The sequence below is a fragment of the Oryx dammah genome, unplaced genomic scaffold, assembly GCF_014754425.2.
Source record: "Oryx dammah isolate SB20612 unplaced genomic scaffold, SCBI_Odam_1.1 HiC_scaffold_12, whole genome shotgun sequence".
NCBI lineage: Eukaryota > Metazoa > Chordata > Mammalia > Artiodactyla > Bovidae > Oryx > Oryx dammah.
This window is the reverse complement of record NW_024070196.1, coordinates 60,432,986-60,450,054: the sequence shown is the minus strand read 5'-3', so window position 1 is coordinate 60,450,054 and position 17,069 is coordinate 60,432,986. Positions and strand designations below refer to the sequence as shown.

General features: G+C 52.5%; 1 protein-coding gene across 1 annotated transcript in view; it reads left to right on the top strand.

The window, feature by feature from the left end:
- PLBD2 (phospholipase B domain containing 2) overlaps positions 1–16,885 on the top strand; it is a 23,205-nt gene extending 6,320 nt beyond the window's left edge. The window contains exons 2-12 of the mRNA XM_040251647.1: positions 3,102–3,195; positions 5,634–5,792; positions 7,528–7,628; positions 7,838–8,052; positions 9,972–10,069; positions 12,491–12,651; positions 13,237–13,332; positions 13,593–13,664; positions 14,496–14,648; positions 15,156–15,318; positions 15,423–16,885. Of these exons, the coding sequence (XP_040107581.1) occupies positions 3,102–3,195; positions 5,634–5,792; positions 7,528–7,628; positions 7,838–8,052; positions 9,972–10,069; positions 12,491–12,651; positions 13,237–13,332; positions 13,593–13,664; positions 14,496–14,648; positions 15,156–15,318; positions 15,423–15,590 (1,480 nt within the window). The 3' untranslated portion in view covers positions 15,591–16,885. The remainder of the gene's footprint in view (positions 1–3,101; positions 3,196–5,633; positions 5,793–7,527; positions 7,629–7,837; positions 8,053–9,971; positions 10,070–12,490; positions 12,652–13,236; positions 13,333–13,592; positions 13,665–14,495; positions 14,649–15,155; positions 15,319–15,422) is intronic.
- The last annotated feature ends 184 nt before the right edge of the window (positions 16,886–17,069 follow it).

Below are 17,069 nucleotides of genomic sequence, written 5' to 3'. Positions count from 1 at the left end.
CTGTGTGTGTAACGTGTGTATACTGGTGTGTCTCTGTGTGTGTGTGTGTAACGTGTGTACTGGTGTGTCTCTGTGTAACGTGTGTGTGCTGGTGTGTGTGTCTGTCTGTAACGTGTGTGTACTGGTGTGTGTCTCTGTGTTTGTAATGTGTGTGTACTGGTGTCTGTGTGTGTGTGTGTAATGTGTGTGTACTGGTGTGTCTCTCTATGTGTGTAACATGTGTGTGTACTGGTGTGTGTGTCTCTCTGTGTGTGTGTATACTGGTGTGTCTCTGTGTGTGTGTGTAACATGTGTGTACTGGTGTGTCTCTGTGTAATGTGTGTGTGCTGGTGTGTGTCTCTCTGTGTGTAATGTGTGTGTGCTGGTGTGTGTCTCTCTGTGTTTGTAATGTGTGTGTACTGGTGTCTCTGTGTGTGTGTGTACTGGTGTGTGTCTCTGTGTGTGTAACGTGTGTGTACTGGTGTGTGTCTGTGTGTAACGTGTGTATACTGGTGTGTCTCTCTCTGTGTGTGTGTAACATGTGTGTACTGGTGTGTCTCTGTGTAACGTGTGTGTGCTGGTGTGTGTCTGTGTGTAACGTGTGTGTGCTGGTGTGTGTCTCTGTGTGTTTGTAACGTGTGTGTACTGGTGTGTGTCTCTGTGTGTGTAACATCTGTGTGTACTGGTGTCTCTCTGTGTGTGTAATGCTTTCGAGCATGAGGTAATCCTGAATCTACCATTTGTCCTTTTCTAATCCTGTTTTTTTTTTTTTTTGGAGGAAAAAAAAAAAACCTAGTGTCTGACACCTCCTTACACACAGCAGCCTGTCACGAGGTTCCCTACGCCCACTGCATCTATCGGTAGGTTATTGTGTTAGTCCCGTAACACCAGATGTTTCGAGAAGGTCCAGGTTTCTCCAGCTCTACTCAGAAATGCCAGGGATTTCCCTAGTGGTCCAGTGGTTAAGACTCTGAGCTTCTACTGCAGAGGGCACGGGTTCTATCCCTGATTGGGGAACTAAGATCCTGCAAGCCAAGCAGTACAGCCAGAAAAAAAAAAGGTTGCTGTGAACAAGGACCCTCCTACGCCTCCATAAGGGCTGTGAGAGTCCGAGTCACAGGGTGAGTTCTCAGCCACTGCCTGAGTCCGCGGACTCGGCACCATGGCCTTAACTGAGCCTGCTCCCCCCGCCAGAGAGCTTTTAAGGAGGGGCTCTCTGGAGGAAGGCCACTGATCTTTCAGTTATCACCAAGACTTAGCATCTGAACAGCTTTTTTGGTTTTAGGTAATTTGTATGCATTCTTTTTTGATTCCCTGTGATTTTGTGGGGGGGGCGGGAGTGCTCATAAGTAAATCTACATACTGGGCTCTGTTTGAAATTTCTTCCCACCACCAAATCTACTGGAGTTCTCTTCTGGCACCTGCCATGACAACCCTCTGAAGTGGGAGTCACTTTGCCCATTTTACAGGTGAGAAAACCGAGGCCCAGAGAGGGCAATTTGCCCAAAGGTATACAGTCAGTAACAGACAGACCTGGGGATTCAAAGTCACCCTGAGGGAGCCACAAGCCCAGGCTCTCTTTGTTTTCTGCTCTCCTTGAAATTTAAGACCTTTCTTCTAGGCTCTTGTGTTTTCCTGTCCTTATCTGTGATTCTATGTGAGCCATGACCTGGAAGTTCATGGCTCTCATATTCCTTTGGTAAGAACTAACCCCTTCACCTTTAAGGACTAAACAGTTGCCCATAAAACTCAGTTAAGTTAGAGGCTCAGAGCATATGCTCTGCGCTGCTAGTCTCAGCTCCTTCACTTACTTGCTGTGTGACTTTGGGCAAGTGGCTTCACCTCTCTGAGCCTCGGGTCCCACAGCTGTACATGTTGGAAGAATTTAGAGTGAGAAGTAAACATGTGATGTGCTTAGCACTGGGAGTTGTTATCCACTGTGTCGGAGCCCCATCATACGTCCCCACAGCTCCATTTGATCTTGCGGCTCAATTTATTTGCTTTGGAACTTCCAGAGCTTGCCCTTCTTTCTTTTACTTTCCCTCTCCTCCCTCTGACCCCCTTCTTCCTGCAAGCCCCTACTTAAACTTCAAAACCCAGAGCAACTATCACCTCTTCTGAGAAGCCTTCCTAGATTTTACTCAGTAGCAGCAGGAGTGTACCTCCTCAGGGGATCCTTTTCTCGTCACAGCAGTTGCATTCATTCTCGTATGCCCTTTGTGTCCAGCTCCCATAGGTGCTCCCAGAAGCTTGATTGGCAAAACTTTGGGGTGTGAGTGTTCGATAGTCATTATCTCTGCTGTATCTTCTCTAGGGCAGAGCTGTTCTTGTCCTGGAGCTTTTTGGTGGCTTTGTAGCCAACTCTCCATGGGACAGCCCTGGCTCAGCCTGGCTCTCCTGTCATGCAACTTCAGGGTTTCACCAGTGTCTTCTGTCACCCTCATTTTCTTAAATTACCTTCACAAGTGTTTTCCTTAGTTACAGAAGTCACCTGGGTGAATATTTCTCTGTCCTTGGAGCAAGGATGAAATCCAGAACCATAAAGGAAAGATAGGACAAAGCTGAAAACCACTCCATTTCAAAAAAAGAAAAAAAAAGAAAAAACCTATTAAAATACAGGCATTTTCCATATCAGTGACAAGCCAGTGGGCTAATATGTATAGAGAGAATTTCACCAAATGAGATGTCCACACGCTGCAACTAGAGAAAGCCCACCACAGCAACGAGACCCAGCGATGCCAAAAATAAATAAATAAATGAATTTTAAAAATTAAAAAAAAAGATATGGAAATGACTAGAACAGTGCCTGGCGCAGAGGAAACCCTCACTAGGGAGCAGCTGGTATTATGGGGGCGGGGCGGGAAGCAAGGGTTAGTACAGCTCTGTTTGTCATCATCTGTTAAAAATAAAAGTCCATGTATCCTTTGACCCAGCAGTTCTGTTTTTAGGGACTCAGCCTGAGACGTGCATGGAGGCAGACCGACAGACGTCCATGTGAATGGCAGTTCGCCATTGAGTTGTTATCTGTGGTTTAAATCTGCAGACAGCCGCAAGCCGAGCTGAGCGCCCCTTTCACGCTCACCCCCTCACTGACCAGGTGTCCCCCTCTCCTACCTCTGCAGGTGGGCCTTTCTGGAGCTGCACACGAACGGCCGCTTCAATGACAGCCTGCAGGCCTACGCCGCGGGCGTGGTGGAGGCAGCTGTGTCCGAGGAGGTAAGGGCCTGGTCGGTCGGGGAACCTGGGACTCCCCCCACCCAGCAAGCGTGTTCCCTAGAGAGCTTCGGAGGGGTCTGAGATGTGTGTAGGGGGCTCTCCCCAACTCCCAACCTTCCATCCAGTTGGGAAGAAAAGGCTCACCTGTTTTTGTTAAACATTTACCCTGGGTACTCCTTGACACATGTGAAAACACAACGCGTTTCCAAGTTACAAAGCTTAATAATAAAATAAACGCCCAAACTAAACCCTAGAATGTTGCTGCTGCTGCTGCTGCTGCTAAGTCGCTTCAGTTGTGTCTGACTCTGTGCGACCCCATAGATGGCAGCCCACCGGGCTCCCCTGTCCCTGGGATTCTCCAGGGAAGAACACTGGAGTGGGTTGCCGTTTCGTTCTCCAGTGCATGAAAGTGAAAAGTGAAAGTGAAGTCACTCAGTCGTGTCCGACTCTTCATGATCCTATGGACTGCAGCCTACCAGGCTCCTCCATCCATGGGATTTTCCAGGCAAGAGTACTGGAGTGGGGTGCCATTGCCTTCTCTGCCCTGGAATGTTACTAATATTAATTGAAATCCCCTTCTCAACACCATTCCCCTGCCTCCCCTGGCCCAGAGACACGCACCAAGTACACGGGGCGGCTGCCATTCCCATTCCGTTTCATTCCTTCCTCAATTTTTATTGAGATAGAATTCACATGCCATAAAATTCACCATGTTGAAATGTGTACACTCCAGTGGTTTTTACTATATTCATCAGGTTACACGACCACCACCACTATCTAATTCCAGAACATTTTCATCACCCCAGGAAGAAACCCCATACCCGTAGCAGTCACTTTCCTTTCCACCCTTTCACCCAGCCCCTGGCAACCGCTAATCTGCTTTCTGTCTGTACGGATTGGCTTATTCTGGACAATTCCTATGAGAGAAATCATACAGTATGTGGCCTTGTGTGACTGGCTTCTTTCACTTGTTTTCAAGTCCTCCATGTTTTAGTGTGTGTTAGAACTTTATTCCTTTTTATGGCTGAATAATATCGCATCTTAGGGATGGACAGTTTTATTTATCCATTCATCAGTGAGTGGAACGAGTTATTTCCACTCCCTTCCTTGGGTTAAACTGGCTTTACTACATTTGATGAAACTGTAAACAAGCTTTTGTGTTACTTTAACTGCCTTGGGGCTGTTTAAAAGTGGTAGTCACACCTTTCAGAAGGCATTGGGAATGGGTGAGGCTGTGGTGTGCCAGCCATGCTCCCACGGGGTGTGTGGGGATGTGACCCCCCTGCTGGACAATAAGTCGGCGTTGGCTTGTAGCGTTGAATGCTCATGTCCTGCTCATGTCCCTTAGGACCCAGTGGCCCCCTCCTCAGGCGTGTACCCTAGAGGTGACCCGAGGATGCGCGTGCGGGGTTCAGAGCAGCCTCCGAGGCGGGAACACTCAAATGCCACCCGCAGGTAGCCCCCGGGCAACCGGCTTTCGGTACCAAACACAGTGCAGGATGACAGAGCCGTGAAAATGAACACGCAGCGTGCTGGGTCTGAGACGCATAGTGGTGAGGGGTCAGAGCATGTCACAGGAGACGGGGTATGGCCCGACAGCCTTCTGTAAACTCCCTCTCCTCTTTCTGACCCCCAGTTGCAGTTGAGGTGCCCTCCTGGGACCTCGATGTCTGGTGTCTGGGGAGAGGTCAGACACTGGGTTAGGCCCTCGTGGTTTGGGGTGCCCAGTGGTAAATGAGGCACGATTCCTCCTCTCATGGTCCTCATAGCCTGAGCCAGGAACACGGAGGCAAGGCCCAAAGTGGTTCTCATGTGAGGAACCCCAGACAAACATGCTAGGCTCTTTGCCTACGTTATCTCCCTGAGCTTGCACACCAGCCCCCAAGGGAGGCTCTGGATCAGCTGGGGTGGTGGAGGCCACTGGGGTCATGTGGGCTTTGGTCCTCCAGCCCAGCCCAGGCTAGTTCATGTGGCAGTGGAGGGCAGGGAACTGGCACGAGATTCTCTTGCCAAGTTCACGGTTGTGTCCTCAGTGAGGCAGGACATAGTAGGTGCTCAACAAAATTGGTCATTGACTGACTAACCACATGTATAGATTGCGGTGAGGGCGGGGGTCCTCAGTAGCAAAAGAGGTCATCTAGGACAGATGGTGAATGCTGAAGGCTTTCAGAAGAGGGAGGCGGCCAGGGGCATTGGGCCCTGTTGGGAGGGAGTAAGAGCTGGCTGGGTGAGAAGGGCCCTGGGGGACAGAAGCCGGCATGGGCAAAGGTGCAAGGGTGTCCCCACCAGGGCTTCTGGACTCTCTGGAGACCTGGATGGGAGTGGGGGCTCTGAGCCCGAGTTGGGGCCAGGGGGTCCTCAGGGAAGAGAGCAGCCCTGCTGCCCCACCCCTGCCCTCGCCCACCTCACCCCACCCACCCCCGCCCCGCTGCCCCCAGCTCATCTACATGTACTGGATGAACACGGTGGTGAATTACTGCGGCCCCTTCGAGTATGAAGTCGGTTACTGCGAGAGGCTCAAGAACTTCCTAGAGGCCAACCTGGAGTGGATGCAGAAGGAGATGGAGCTGAACAATGGCTCTGCTTACTGGCACCAGGTGGGCGCAGCCCCCATGCTCAGAGGGCTGGGGCGGCAGGTTGGGTCAGCTTCAGGGACCTGCTGCCACTGCAGCTGCCCCTGTTCCACTGGCCAACCTGTCTCCCACTCCTGTCAGCCAGCCCTGTCTTCCTCCCGCCATCACCCACCCACCCACCCACCCACCCATCTGCCTGCCCATCTGTCTCCCCGTCCATTCTCACATCTCTCCAATCTTCCCTCCCTCTATGTCCACCCTTCCCTTTCTGCCTCCTACACATCCATCTCTCCACCCACCCACCCACCTCTCCACCCACCCACCCACCCACCTCTCCACTCACCCATCCTTCCATCTGTCCATCCATTTACCCATCCATGCATCTGGTTTTGCCCACCCAGCTCATTTGTCCACCCTCTACAAGCTTGTCCATCTTTCACTCTCTTCTTATTCATCCATCTGTTACCTACCTGCCCATCTTAGCCTGGTCGTCAAGATCTTCTGTCCACCCACCTTGTTGCTATATCCTGTTTGGTTACCTGTCACGGTTCATCATCTGCCTGTCTGTCCATCTGCCCTCCCTTCTACCTGTCTAGCCATCTTGCTGACTGACCACCTTCCCTGCTTCATTCCTCATCTTTCTGATCAAAGCCTCGGCACACATCTGTCTGTCCATCTGTTGGTCCATCCCCTCTGCTCTGTCTCGACTCTTCATAAATCTCACCAGGGGCTGCCCTGTTGTTCCAGGGTGATACCGCACCCCATAATGTGGCCTCAGAAGCCCCCGGCACCCTCTCCCTCCCCAGCCTCATCGCCTGTCGTCCTTGATCTGTGCTCCGGCCTCTGGCCTCCTCCCAGTTCCATGAACACGATGGTCTACCTCTTGCCTTGGGGCTTTAGAAAGTGCTGTTCCTTCTGCCTGGAACACTCTTCTTCCTCCTCCTCTGTCTGGCGCCCCCCACCACTCCTCACGGCCGCCTGCCCTCTCTGCACTTCCTGGTAGCACTCTTACAAGGCATTCAGTGCCTGTCTCCAACAAGACTCGGGCCCCATGAGGACAGGCAAGGACCACATCGGTTTTGTCTGCTGTGCGGGCCCTAGTACCTAGCCCAGGGGCTGGCGTGTCGTCGGGGCTTTATAAGTGAAGGTGTGCTGCGTGTTGACAGCTGAGGGAATGAATCCATCCTGTTCTGTCCATCTACTTCAGCACCTGCCTGAGCGTCTGTCCTTCTCTCCACTCTCCTGTCCATCTAGATGATTGCCTTTCTCTCCGTCCTCTTGTTTACCTCAGCAGCCACCATCCGTCTATCAGTCCTGCCCGTCCATCCATCTGTCCTTTTGTCCATCTGTCTTACAGATGCTTGCTAAGTGCCTGGTGTATGTCCAGCCCAGGCCAAGGCCCCATGGGGGACCCAGTGATGTACTCCGTGGTTACAGGACAATGGCAGTGACTGGGGAGAAGTCAGCCACATGAGACCAGTGCCCTGAGCCAGCAGCATAGCCAGTAACGAAACTCAGAACAGGGAGCAGTCCACAGTGGGCCAGGGCAGGCTGGGAGGCTTCCTGGAGGAGGTGGCTTTGAGCTGGGCCCTTATGGGGGGTGATTTGGGGTTGGCACAGAATGGAGACATGCAGTTAGGTGATGGCAGGAGGGTGCTTAGCTTGGAGGGGTGGCTGTGGTTAACCATTGCAGGAGAAGGTGTGAGCCTGGGGGAGAGGCCTCACCCTCCCTCTGCCCCCGCCCCTTTCCCCCCACCAGGTGCGGCTGACCCTCCTGCAGCTGAAGGGCCTGGAGGACAGCTATGAAGGCAGTGTGGCCTTTCCAACTGGGAAGTTCACCGTCAAACCCTTGGGGTTCCTGTAAGTGCCACCCCCAGAGTGCATAGGACAGGGGAGAGGGCTATGCACCTTGCAGTCAGACTGGCCTGGGTTCCAGTACCAGTCCTGCCACTTCCTGGCTACGTGGCCTCGGACCGGTTGCCAGATCTCCCAGTGCCTCAGCTTCCTCCTCTGTGAAATGGGTACACAATGCAGGTGTGGTAGCCCTCCAGCACCCTGGCCCTCCACAGCCTGTTGCAGATCTCTGGGGACCTTGAAGACTTAGAGGTGGCCCTGAATAAGAGCAAGACCAACCATGCTATGGGCTCTGGCTCCTGTTCTGCCCTCATCAAACTGCTGCCTGGCCAGAGTGACCTCCTGGTCGCCCACAACACCTGGCACTCCTACCAGTACATGCTGCGCGTCATGAAGAAGTACTGGTTCCAGTTCAGAGAAGGGCCCCAAGGTGGGTAGACGTGGGTGGATCTCTGTGTGTGGGCATGTCTGTCGGTACACAGTGTGCACAGGGCCAGGAGGTGTGGGTCTTGGCCCTATATACACTGGGGTCACTGTAAGGCTACGCTAAGAGTTCATGTTATTGTTAACTTGTTTATTTCCTTTTAATTTTTATCTCACAAAGTGTATCATCAGCAAGATACTGCTGCATAACAAATCACCCCAAATTTAAAACAAAGGCTTAAAATAGCCATTTTTTTTTACTCACAATGTCTGTGGGTGTCTGTGGGTCAACTGCGTGGTTTTGTTATTCTGAACCAAGCCTCCTGACCTTGGCCAGGCTCACCAGGGCTTCTGTATTCAGCTGGGGTGGGCTGGCTGACCTAGGATGGCCTCATCTGCATGTCTGGGGGTTGCTGTCAGCTGGGATGACGTGACGGCTGGGCTACATGGGCATTCGTCCTCCCACAGGCTAGCTCAGGCTTGTTCCAGTGACATCTGGGCGGGAAAGTGTGGAAGGCCTCTTGAGGGCGCACTGAAACTGGCACAGTATTCTGGTGCACAAAGCAAGTCAAGTGACCAGTTCAGGTTCAAGAAGTGGGGAAATAGGGACTTCCCTGGTGGTCCAGTGGTTAGACTTCACCTTCCAATGCAGGGGATGAGGGTTTGATCCCTGGTCGGGCAGCTGAGATCCCACATGCCTGGAGGCCACAAAACCAGAACATAAACAGCAGAAGTAGTATTGTAACAAATTCAGTGTAGACTTGAGAAATGATCTACATCAAAAAGCAATCTTAAAAAAAACAGCAACCTACATAAGTCATACACGCATGTTATAGAAAACTGGAAAACACGGCAAAGCAATACACACACAGTAGAAGTCATTGGAACACTCCGCAGCCCACAGGGGATCATTTCTGTGAAGATTTAGTTACTTTGTTTTCCTGGACTTTTAAATAAAATGTACCTCATCGTTCCATTTGTTTAAACATTTTTTAATACTAGTAATGTGTCAGTGCGATCTCACTGCCACAAATTCCAGCACTAGAGATGGAGAAATACATCTCCCTTGATGCCCTCCTCCCATATTCCAGACCTCTCCTAAGAGGACAGCGCTGATGCCATTATGGTTTGGATCCATCTAGATTTGGGGGGATGCATTTATATGTGTGCATCTATGGACCTCCTAAAAATTAATAGACTTGAGCCTGTCCTGGGGGTCCAATGGCTAAGACTCTGTGCTCCCAGTGCAGGGGGCCCGGGTTCGATCCCTGGTGGGGGAACTAGGTCTTATTTACATACCACAGTAGGGAGACGTTGATCAGAGAGGACCAGCTCCCGGTTAGAAGACAGGTAAGATTTTTAAAGTTTCCTTCCCCTGAAGCACACCGTGGTGACTGTGGTTAACAACACAGTATTGTATACTTGAAACCTGCGAAGACAGCAGACCTTAAGTGTTTTCACCACACACACAACAAGGGTAGTGAAGTGATGCACGTGTAAATTAGGTGATGGTGGCCATCCTTTCACGGTGTCTACATCTATCCCAACATCACCGAGTGCAACCTTAAGCACAATTTTTATTTGTCCTTGGTGAAGCAGGGGGTAACCACCCCCCCCAAAAAAAAAACACAGAGTGTGTACTCTGAGACTTCTGGGTATTTGCTCTCTGAATTATCTTTTTTTGCAGTAGATTTTTGCAATAAAAAAGGAAAGCCAAAAAAGGTATAATAATTAAAAAAATATGTATCCATTTTGCTACAAGCTTTTATACCAATGGCCTGGTTTGCTAACTCTCAGAAAGAATGGAGTAGGGGGCTTCCTCTGATGCCCCCGAGTCTTGTTATGTGGCGGTGCGGGGGTCCCCATATGGTCTTGTCTGACCAGCCCCCACACCACCCCCTCTCGGGCTCACTCTCGCCCTTGCAGCAGAATCTGCCCGGGCTCCTGGCAACAAGGTGATCTTCTCATCCTACCCTGGTACCATTTTCTCCTGTGATGACTTCTACATCCTTGGCAGTGGGCTGGTGAGTCATCTTCTGTGTTACCTTTCTCCTCCCCTGGGCAGCTTCTCACCTGGCAGCTCGTGTGCAGCAGGTGGACAGCCCCCACCCCCAACCCCGGGATGAGTCCATCCTCCACCAGGGGGTGCTCTCAGAAAATGGAGATCCAGGCCCCAGACTCTGCGGTTGACGGGGACCTCTGCATTGTCACCCAGCTCTTGGGAAATTGTTGGTCTGGGCCCTTTAAAAATATCCTCTGCCCCAGTGACCTTGTTTTGTGTTTACATATTTAGGAAAAACCATTTCTCTCTCCACTGTGACTCTGCTCTTTCTTGTTCTGCTTTTCCTCTTGTTTTTCACAAAGCCCCCTCTAAACCTGGCTGGGTTCTCTGCATAAGTGTTGTTTATTCCAGTGTGTTGTTTTTATCCGTTTTCCTGGCTGGGTGCCAGACTCTCAGAAATCTGTTCCTGGCACCCCTGGTGGATTTCAGCAAGCCCTGTGGTCACCAGGGCAACACTGCAGAGGAGGAAAAAACATCCCTTAAAAAACAGACTAGATGCAGCAGGCACCAGTTCCTGGGGAGGGGGATGGAAGCCCTTTTTTGTTTCTATTAGTCTATGAGAGGAGCAGGGCATTTAGTCCCCTTAGATGTGGGAACAAGCCTGAGAGGGGCCAGGCAGTGGGTGAGGGGGCCCCCTTCCTGCGGTCTGGGGTTGGGAAAGCAGAAGTGAAGCCTGGGGAAGGACGGTGGATCCTTGCAGGATTGATCCTGGTTTGATTCTGTTACCTGGAAAGTGTCCAAATGGGAAATTTACCTTCTATTGGGGTTCTTAACTGTTTCTGTGCCACGGGCTCCTTTGGCCATCTGGGGAGCTGTTGAACCCCTTCTTAGAATAATAGTTTTAAATGCATAAACCAATATACAGGGTTATAAAGGAGACCAATTACATTGTCAGGCGTTTATTGAAATAGTATTTAAGTAAGCTTTTAATATACAGGCGTACCTTGTTTTATTGCACTCTGCAGATACTGTGATTTTTACAAATTGAAGGTTTTTAACAACCCTGCAAGTCTATCAACACCATTTTCCCACCAGCATTCGTTCATTTTGTATCTCTGTGTCACATTTTGGTAGTTCTCGCAATATTTTTCATTTTTTCATTATTATTGTATTCGTTACAGTGATCTGTGATCAGTGATCTTTAATACGACTATTGTAATCATTTTTTTTTGTTTTGTATTGTTTTTATCTTTTCTATTTTAAAATTAAGATATGTACATTGTTTTTTAAGATAATACTGTTGCACATTTATACTAGACTATAGATCAGATAGTATAGATTAGATAGCATTTGTTCAGTTTGTACCTCTGTGTCACATTTTGGTAATCCTTGCAACATTTTTATTTTTTTCACTATTATTATTTTCATTGCAGTGATCTATGATCAGTGATCTTCAATGTGACCGTTGTAATCAGTTTGGTATTTTTTTTGTTTCAATTTTTAAATTAGGGTATGCACATTGTTTTTTAAGACATAATACTATTGCACATTTATAGTAGATTTATAGTAGATTGCACACTTAGAGTAAATTATATAGATTATAGTATAGTGGAAAGGCTTCCCAGGTGGCTCAGTGGTAAAGAATCCACTTGCCAATGCAGGAGACACGAGCTCAATCCCTGGGTCAGGAAGATCCTCTGGAGAAGGGCATGGTAACCCACTCCAGTATCCTTACCTGGACAGAGGAGCCTGGCAGGCTGCAGTCCATGGGGTCACAAAGAGTTGGATTTGACTGAGCAACTGAGCGTGCACACATACACACACACACACACACACGCAGACACACACACACACACACACACACACACACACACACACACACACACATGGTAGGGTGGAAACAACTTCTTTATGAGCTGGGAAATAAAAATTCATGTGACTTGCTTCCTTTCGATATTCGCTTCCTTATGGTGGTCTGAGACAGAGCCTGCAGTGTCTCTGGGGTCTGCCGGTAGGTGCTGCTTTATTAGCATGTTAAATAAGAAACTGGTTGCAGGTGGGCCACCTGCCGTAATTTGGAAGGCACAAGGAGCATAAACGATCTGAGTTGTGTACAGTCCTGTTGCATGGTGGGAAAACATCCATGACATCTGTTGGTGACCGTCTCAAGTACTGCTAATAACATTGGCGTGTCACCCACGTTAGCAGTGGAAGATGCTGCGTTTCAGTTTGATGGTAGTGCAAATAAAGGTGTTCTGATTCCGCACCCACGTCTGTAGACTCCCTAAATACTGCTTCTGAGGCCGGCTTTTTTTTTTAAAGAAAAAGACTAGCCAACAGTTCGGAGCCACGAATGGTGCAACAGCGCTGCCGCTAAGTGGCGGCATGCCCCAGCGGTGAGTCAGGTGACCCTTCAGTGCAGGGGCCCCGGTCTCTCCCACAGGTGACCCTGGAGACCACCATCGGCAACAGGAACCCGGCCCTGTGGAAGTACGTGCAGCCCAAGGGCTGCGTGCTGGAGTGGATGCGCAACGTTGTGGCCAATCGCCTGGCCTTGGACGGGGACTCCTGGGCCGACATCTTCAAGAGGTTCAACAGTGGCACGTGAGTGGGCACCGTGGCTCCCCCACCCCACCTCCCTACTAGAACTCAGGACCCCGGGGGCACCTGACATGGCACCAGGGCCACACACCCCACCCTCTTTGCAGAGTCCTCTTGTTTCATATGTGAGGAAATGGAGGCATGGGGAAGGAAAGGGTTTACCTCTCTCTCCCAGGCTCCTCCACCTGGGGAAGGCTCCCAGAGAAAGGCCAGGAGGAAACGTGGAACTTGAGAGCTCTGGGGATAGTGGGGAGGGCCGTCCGAGGAGGTGGACATGGGTGGATGGGGACCCTGTGAGCCAGAGACACCAGAACTGGATTGGACAGGGTCTTAGGATGTTGGGCAGAAGAATCAACCTTTGTTCCAATAAGTACTAGGGAGCCACAGACTCCTCTGGAGAAGGTAAGCAGCATGATGAGAGGAGAGCGTGAGAACAGCTGGGCGAGCCACAGTGTCCAGGTGATGGTTGAATGGCCGGACACGCCCAGAGCACCCTGGCTGCGTGATTCCTGGCTGTGTGTGGCCCGCAGCAGGTGGCTGGGGCAGCAGCCCCGGGTCTGTTCAGCTCTCCCTCCTGGGGTCTGGCAGGTACAACAACCAGTGGATGATCGTGGACTACAAGGCATTCGTCCCCGGCGGGCCCAGCCCTGGGAGAAGGGTGCTCACTGTCCTGGAGCAGATCCCGTGAGTACCCAGAAAGGGGCAGGGCACCCCAGCAGAGGGAGCCACCTTGGCGGAGGCCTGGAGGCCGCTGAAACTGTGTGTGGGAGGGGAGACCTCAGGAAGGTGAGCCTGGAGGAGAAGGCAGCCGCAGATTGGGCTCAAGATTTGGGACATAATCTACCCGCGGGCAGTGGGGAGCTTTCGGGTGTCCTTGAGCACGGCAGTGCCTGCGGGAGCCCTCTCTCTCACCACTTGCACCCTGTCTCTCTTCCTGGTTGCAGGGGCATGGTGGTGGTGGCTGACAGGACCTCGGAGCTCTACCAGAAGACCTACTGGGCCAGCTACAACATCCCGTATGTCCTGCTTCCTGTATTCCCCTCCCTTTTCTCAGCTCTCCATGCAGAGGAGGGGTCCTTCCCTGGTGATTCTTTTGTTCCACCAAGCAACCCACCCTAGGACTTCCCTGGCGATTCAGTGGGTTAAGACTCCATGCTTCTACTGTGGGGGGTGTGGGTTCAGTCCCCCGGTTGGGGAACTAAGATCCTGCAAGCCATGTGGTGTAGCCAGCGGTGGGGAAAAAAAGAAAAGAAAAAGTAAAATTCTTTCAAAAAAAAGGAAGAAACCCACCTCACACCCCTCTTCCCCAGGAAAGCCCTGACAGTTTTGGGGTATAGTTGTGAGGTGGGCATCTGTAGGGCCTCCCAGTCTGCACCCGCCACAGGGTGGTGGGGAGCGGCCTGCCGCAGGTGCCAACCCCTGCTGTGGGCCCCCCAGCTGGAGCTGCTTTAACCGGCTGCACAACCAGCACCCCTTACCCCTCACGGTGCTTTTCCTAGATTATTTCCTTTGATCTGTACAACTACCACATGTGGTAACCATGGCTCCTATACCCATTTCACAGATGATGAAACTGAGGCCTTGAGAAAGTAACTAAAGTTCCCAAGGTTCCATAGCTGGTCAGTAGTGAGGTCAAAATTTGAAGCACACATGTCCTGGAGCCCAGACCTTTTACTTGGCCACCCCACGAAACCTCCGAGCAGCACAAACAAAAGACATGATTATTGTTACCCTGACCGTCAGGGTTGTTGGTGTTCGTGTCCTGGCACGACTGCCCTCTCTGCCTCCCAGGCCATGGCTGGGTAAAGTCAGCAGGGGTTGTGAGTGACCATCCTTGTCCCTGGCAGGTCCTTTGAGTCCGTGTTCAATGCCAGCGGGCTGCCGGCCCTGGTGGCCCGCTATGGGGCCTGGTTCTCCTACGACGGGAGCCCTCGGGCCCAGATCTTCCGACGGAACCACTCGCTGGTGCACGACCTGGACTCCATGATGCGGCTTATGAGGTGCAAGGGGGCGACCGGGAGCCCAGAATCGTGTGGCAGAGCTTTATAGTAACTCATTTCCGCCTCCCGACAAGCCACAGGGGCAGCAGAGGGTGATGCATCTGTGACAGCAGGACTGAGGCGTCAGCAGGACCTTGGACAGCCACGGGCACAGAATGTGCCCCCGTGGTCCTCAGGGAGCACGCTCTCCCTCAGGGGATGCAGAGGTCCATCCCGTACTCACAGTGATGTTGACGTGTGACAAGCACTGTCTGAACTCCCGGAAATGACGTGAAGGGGCAAAGCGGGGCCTCTAGCCTGGCCTGGAGTGGGGCCCAGAGGGTTACCTGGAGGAAGGGATGGCAGAGCCGAGGGCTGAGTGATGAGTGTGGAGTGACCAGCCAAGGCGGGTGGGTGACGGAAGCCCAGATGGCACATTGAACGCAGGCAGCCGGGTTAGGGGGCTGCCGCCTGGAGTCCGATCTCCTCTCCCAGCACAACTGGTGTTTCCTCTCCTTCCACGTCCAGGTACAACGACTTCTTGCACGACCCCCTGTCACTGTGCAAAGCTTGCACCCCCAAGCCCAACGGGGAGAACGCCATCTCGGCCCGCTCTGACCTCAACCCTGCCAATGGCTCCTACCCCTTCCAGGCTCTGCACCAGCGCTCCCACGGGGGCATCGACGTGAAGGTGCCAGGCTCGGGCGGCTGTGGGTGGGGTGGTCAGAGTTGGGGGGAGCCGCAGGGCTGCCTGGGTTGGGATGACCTACCCACCTGCCCTCGCCACACCCGCAGGTGACCAGCGCGGCCCTGGCCAAGGCCCTGCGCCTCCTGGCGGTCAGCGGCCCCACGTGGGACCAGCTGCCTCCGTTCCAGTGGAGCACCTCGCCCTTCAGCGGCATGCTGCACATGGGCCAGCCTGACCTCTGGAAGTTCTCGCCCATCGAGGTCTCTTGGGACTGAGGCTCTGTCTCTGCTATGCTGCCTTCTGCCCCCACTGACCCCAGCGGGGACCACCCGACTGGCTGCCACCCTGCCCTCCCGCCTGCCTCTTCTGCAGGGGAGGGGGCATCGTCGCCCTGCTGTGCCCGGATGGGGACCTGGGCCAGGGCCGGCTTCACTCTTGTCTGGGCGGCCTCCGGGGTGGGGAATGGAACCCCAAGGGGCGCGGGACTGTTGCCCCTGCCTGGGTGATGCAATCCCCATCTCCCTCTGCGTCTTTCTCCTGCTCTTTTCACTACTGTCCTTGGGTCCCGGGACCTGGTTCTGGGCCCCCAGTGGGGCCAGCAGGAGAGGCCCCAGTGCCTACATCCCAGCACTGTTCCTGCCCGTGACTCTGGAGCTTTGGCTCCAGGTCAGTGTCACTCCTCCCATCCCCACCCCAGCCCGTCCGCTCCTGGGATTTCTCCTCCTGGAGGATGGAAACTGGAAACCCTACAAAAAACCAAAGTTTCTGGCTACCTGTGGCAGGAAAGGCCTGAGCGTCCTGCTGTCCTCAGGGCCAAGCAGGAGTGTCAGCCCCTTGGCTCCAGCTTTGTGGCCCCCGCCCCCCAGCGCCGGCCTGCCCTGGCCTCTGGGCAGGGCCCACAGGCCCCCTGCTACCAGAACCGCACTGCAGGCTGTGCTGCCATTAAACGAGAGAGGCCGAGGCCCCTGTGCTGTGCTTCTTGGGGCGGCGGGGACGGCGGGTCGGCGTCCTTTCTCTTCTCAGGTTTGAGTTCCGACCATTCACTCGTGCACCCTCCTGTTCATCCTTCTGTGTGTCTTATGTGTACAGACACTCACCTGCCAACCCACTCACCCCTCGTCCGTCCGCACAGTCATCCATCTGTTCATCCGTCCAGCTTCCATTTATCCATCCATCCACATATCCACCTGTCATCCAGCTACCCATCCATCTACCCATGCATCCATCCACCCATATCTGTCCATCCATCTAGCCATGTGCTTATTGAACACCTACTTTGTTCTGGGTCCCGTTGTAGGGCTCTGTTAACCACCAAGTCCTACCCCCACCTTCCCGAGTCCTACCAGGGGTGGCGGTGGGGGAAGACAGATCAATGCAACAGAGTCCCTCCCCATCCGATCTTACCCAGAGCCTCCACTGGAGACAAGACTTGTGCCATGCTTGGGGAGAGGAAAGCACATAGCCCTGGAGTCAGAGGCCTGGGTTCGAATCCTGTCTCCAGCTCTTACTAGTTACGGTACTTAACTTCTCTGTGCCTGCATTACCTTACCTGTTAAATAGGTAATGACGTGAGCAGCATTTCCCTGTGTGTGTGTGTGTGTGCATGCTTGGGGGAGGGTGAGATTCACTGCAGTGGTGGTTGTGACATTGCCCACGTGGGGCCTTACACACTCAAGATTCATTCATTAGCAAGAATTTATCACATATTTAAAACATGCCAGGCACTGTTACAAGGTCCTAGAGATACCTCATAA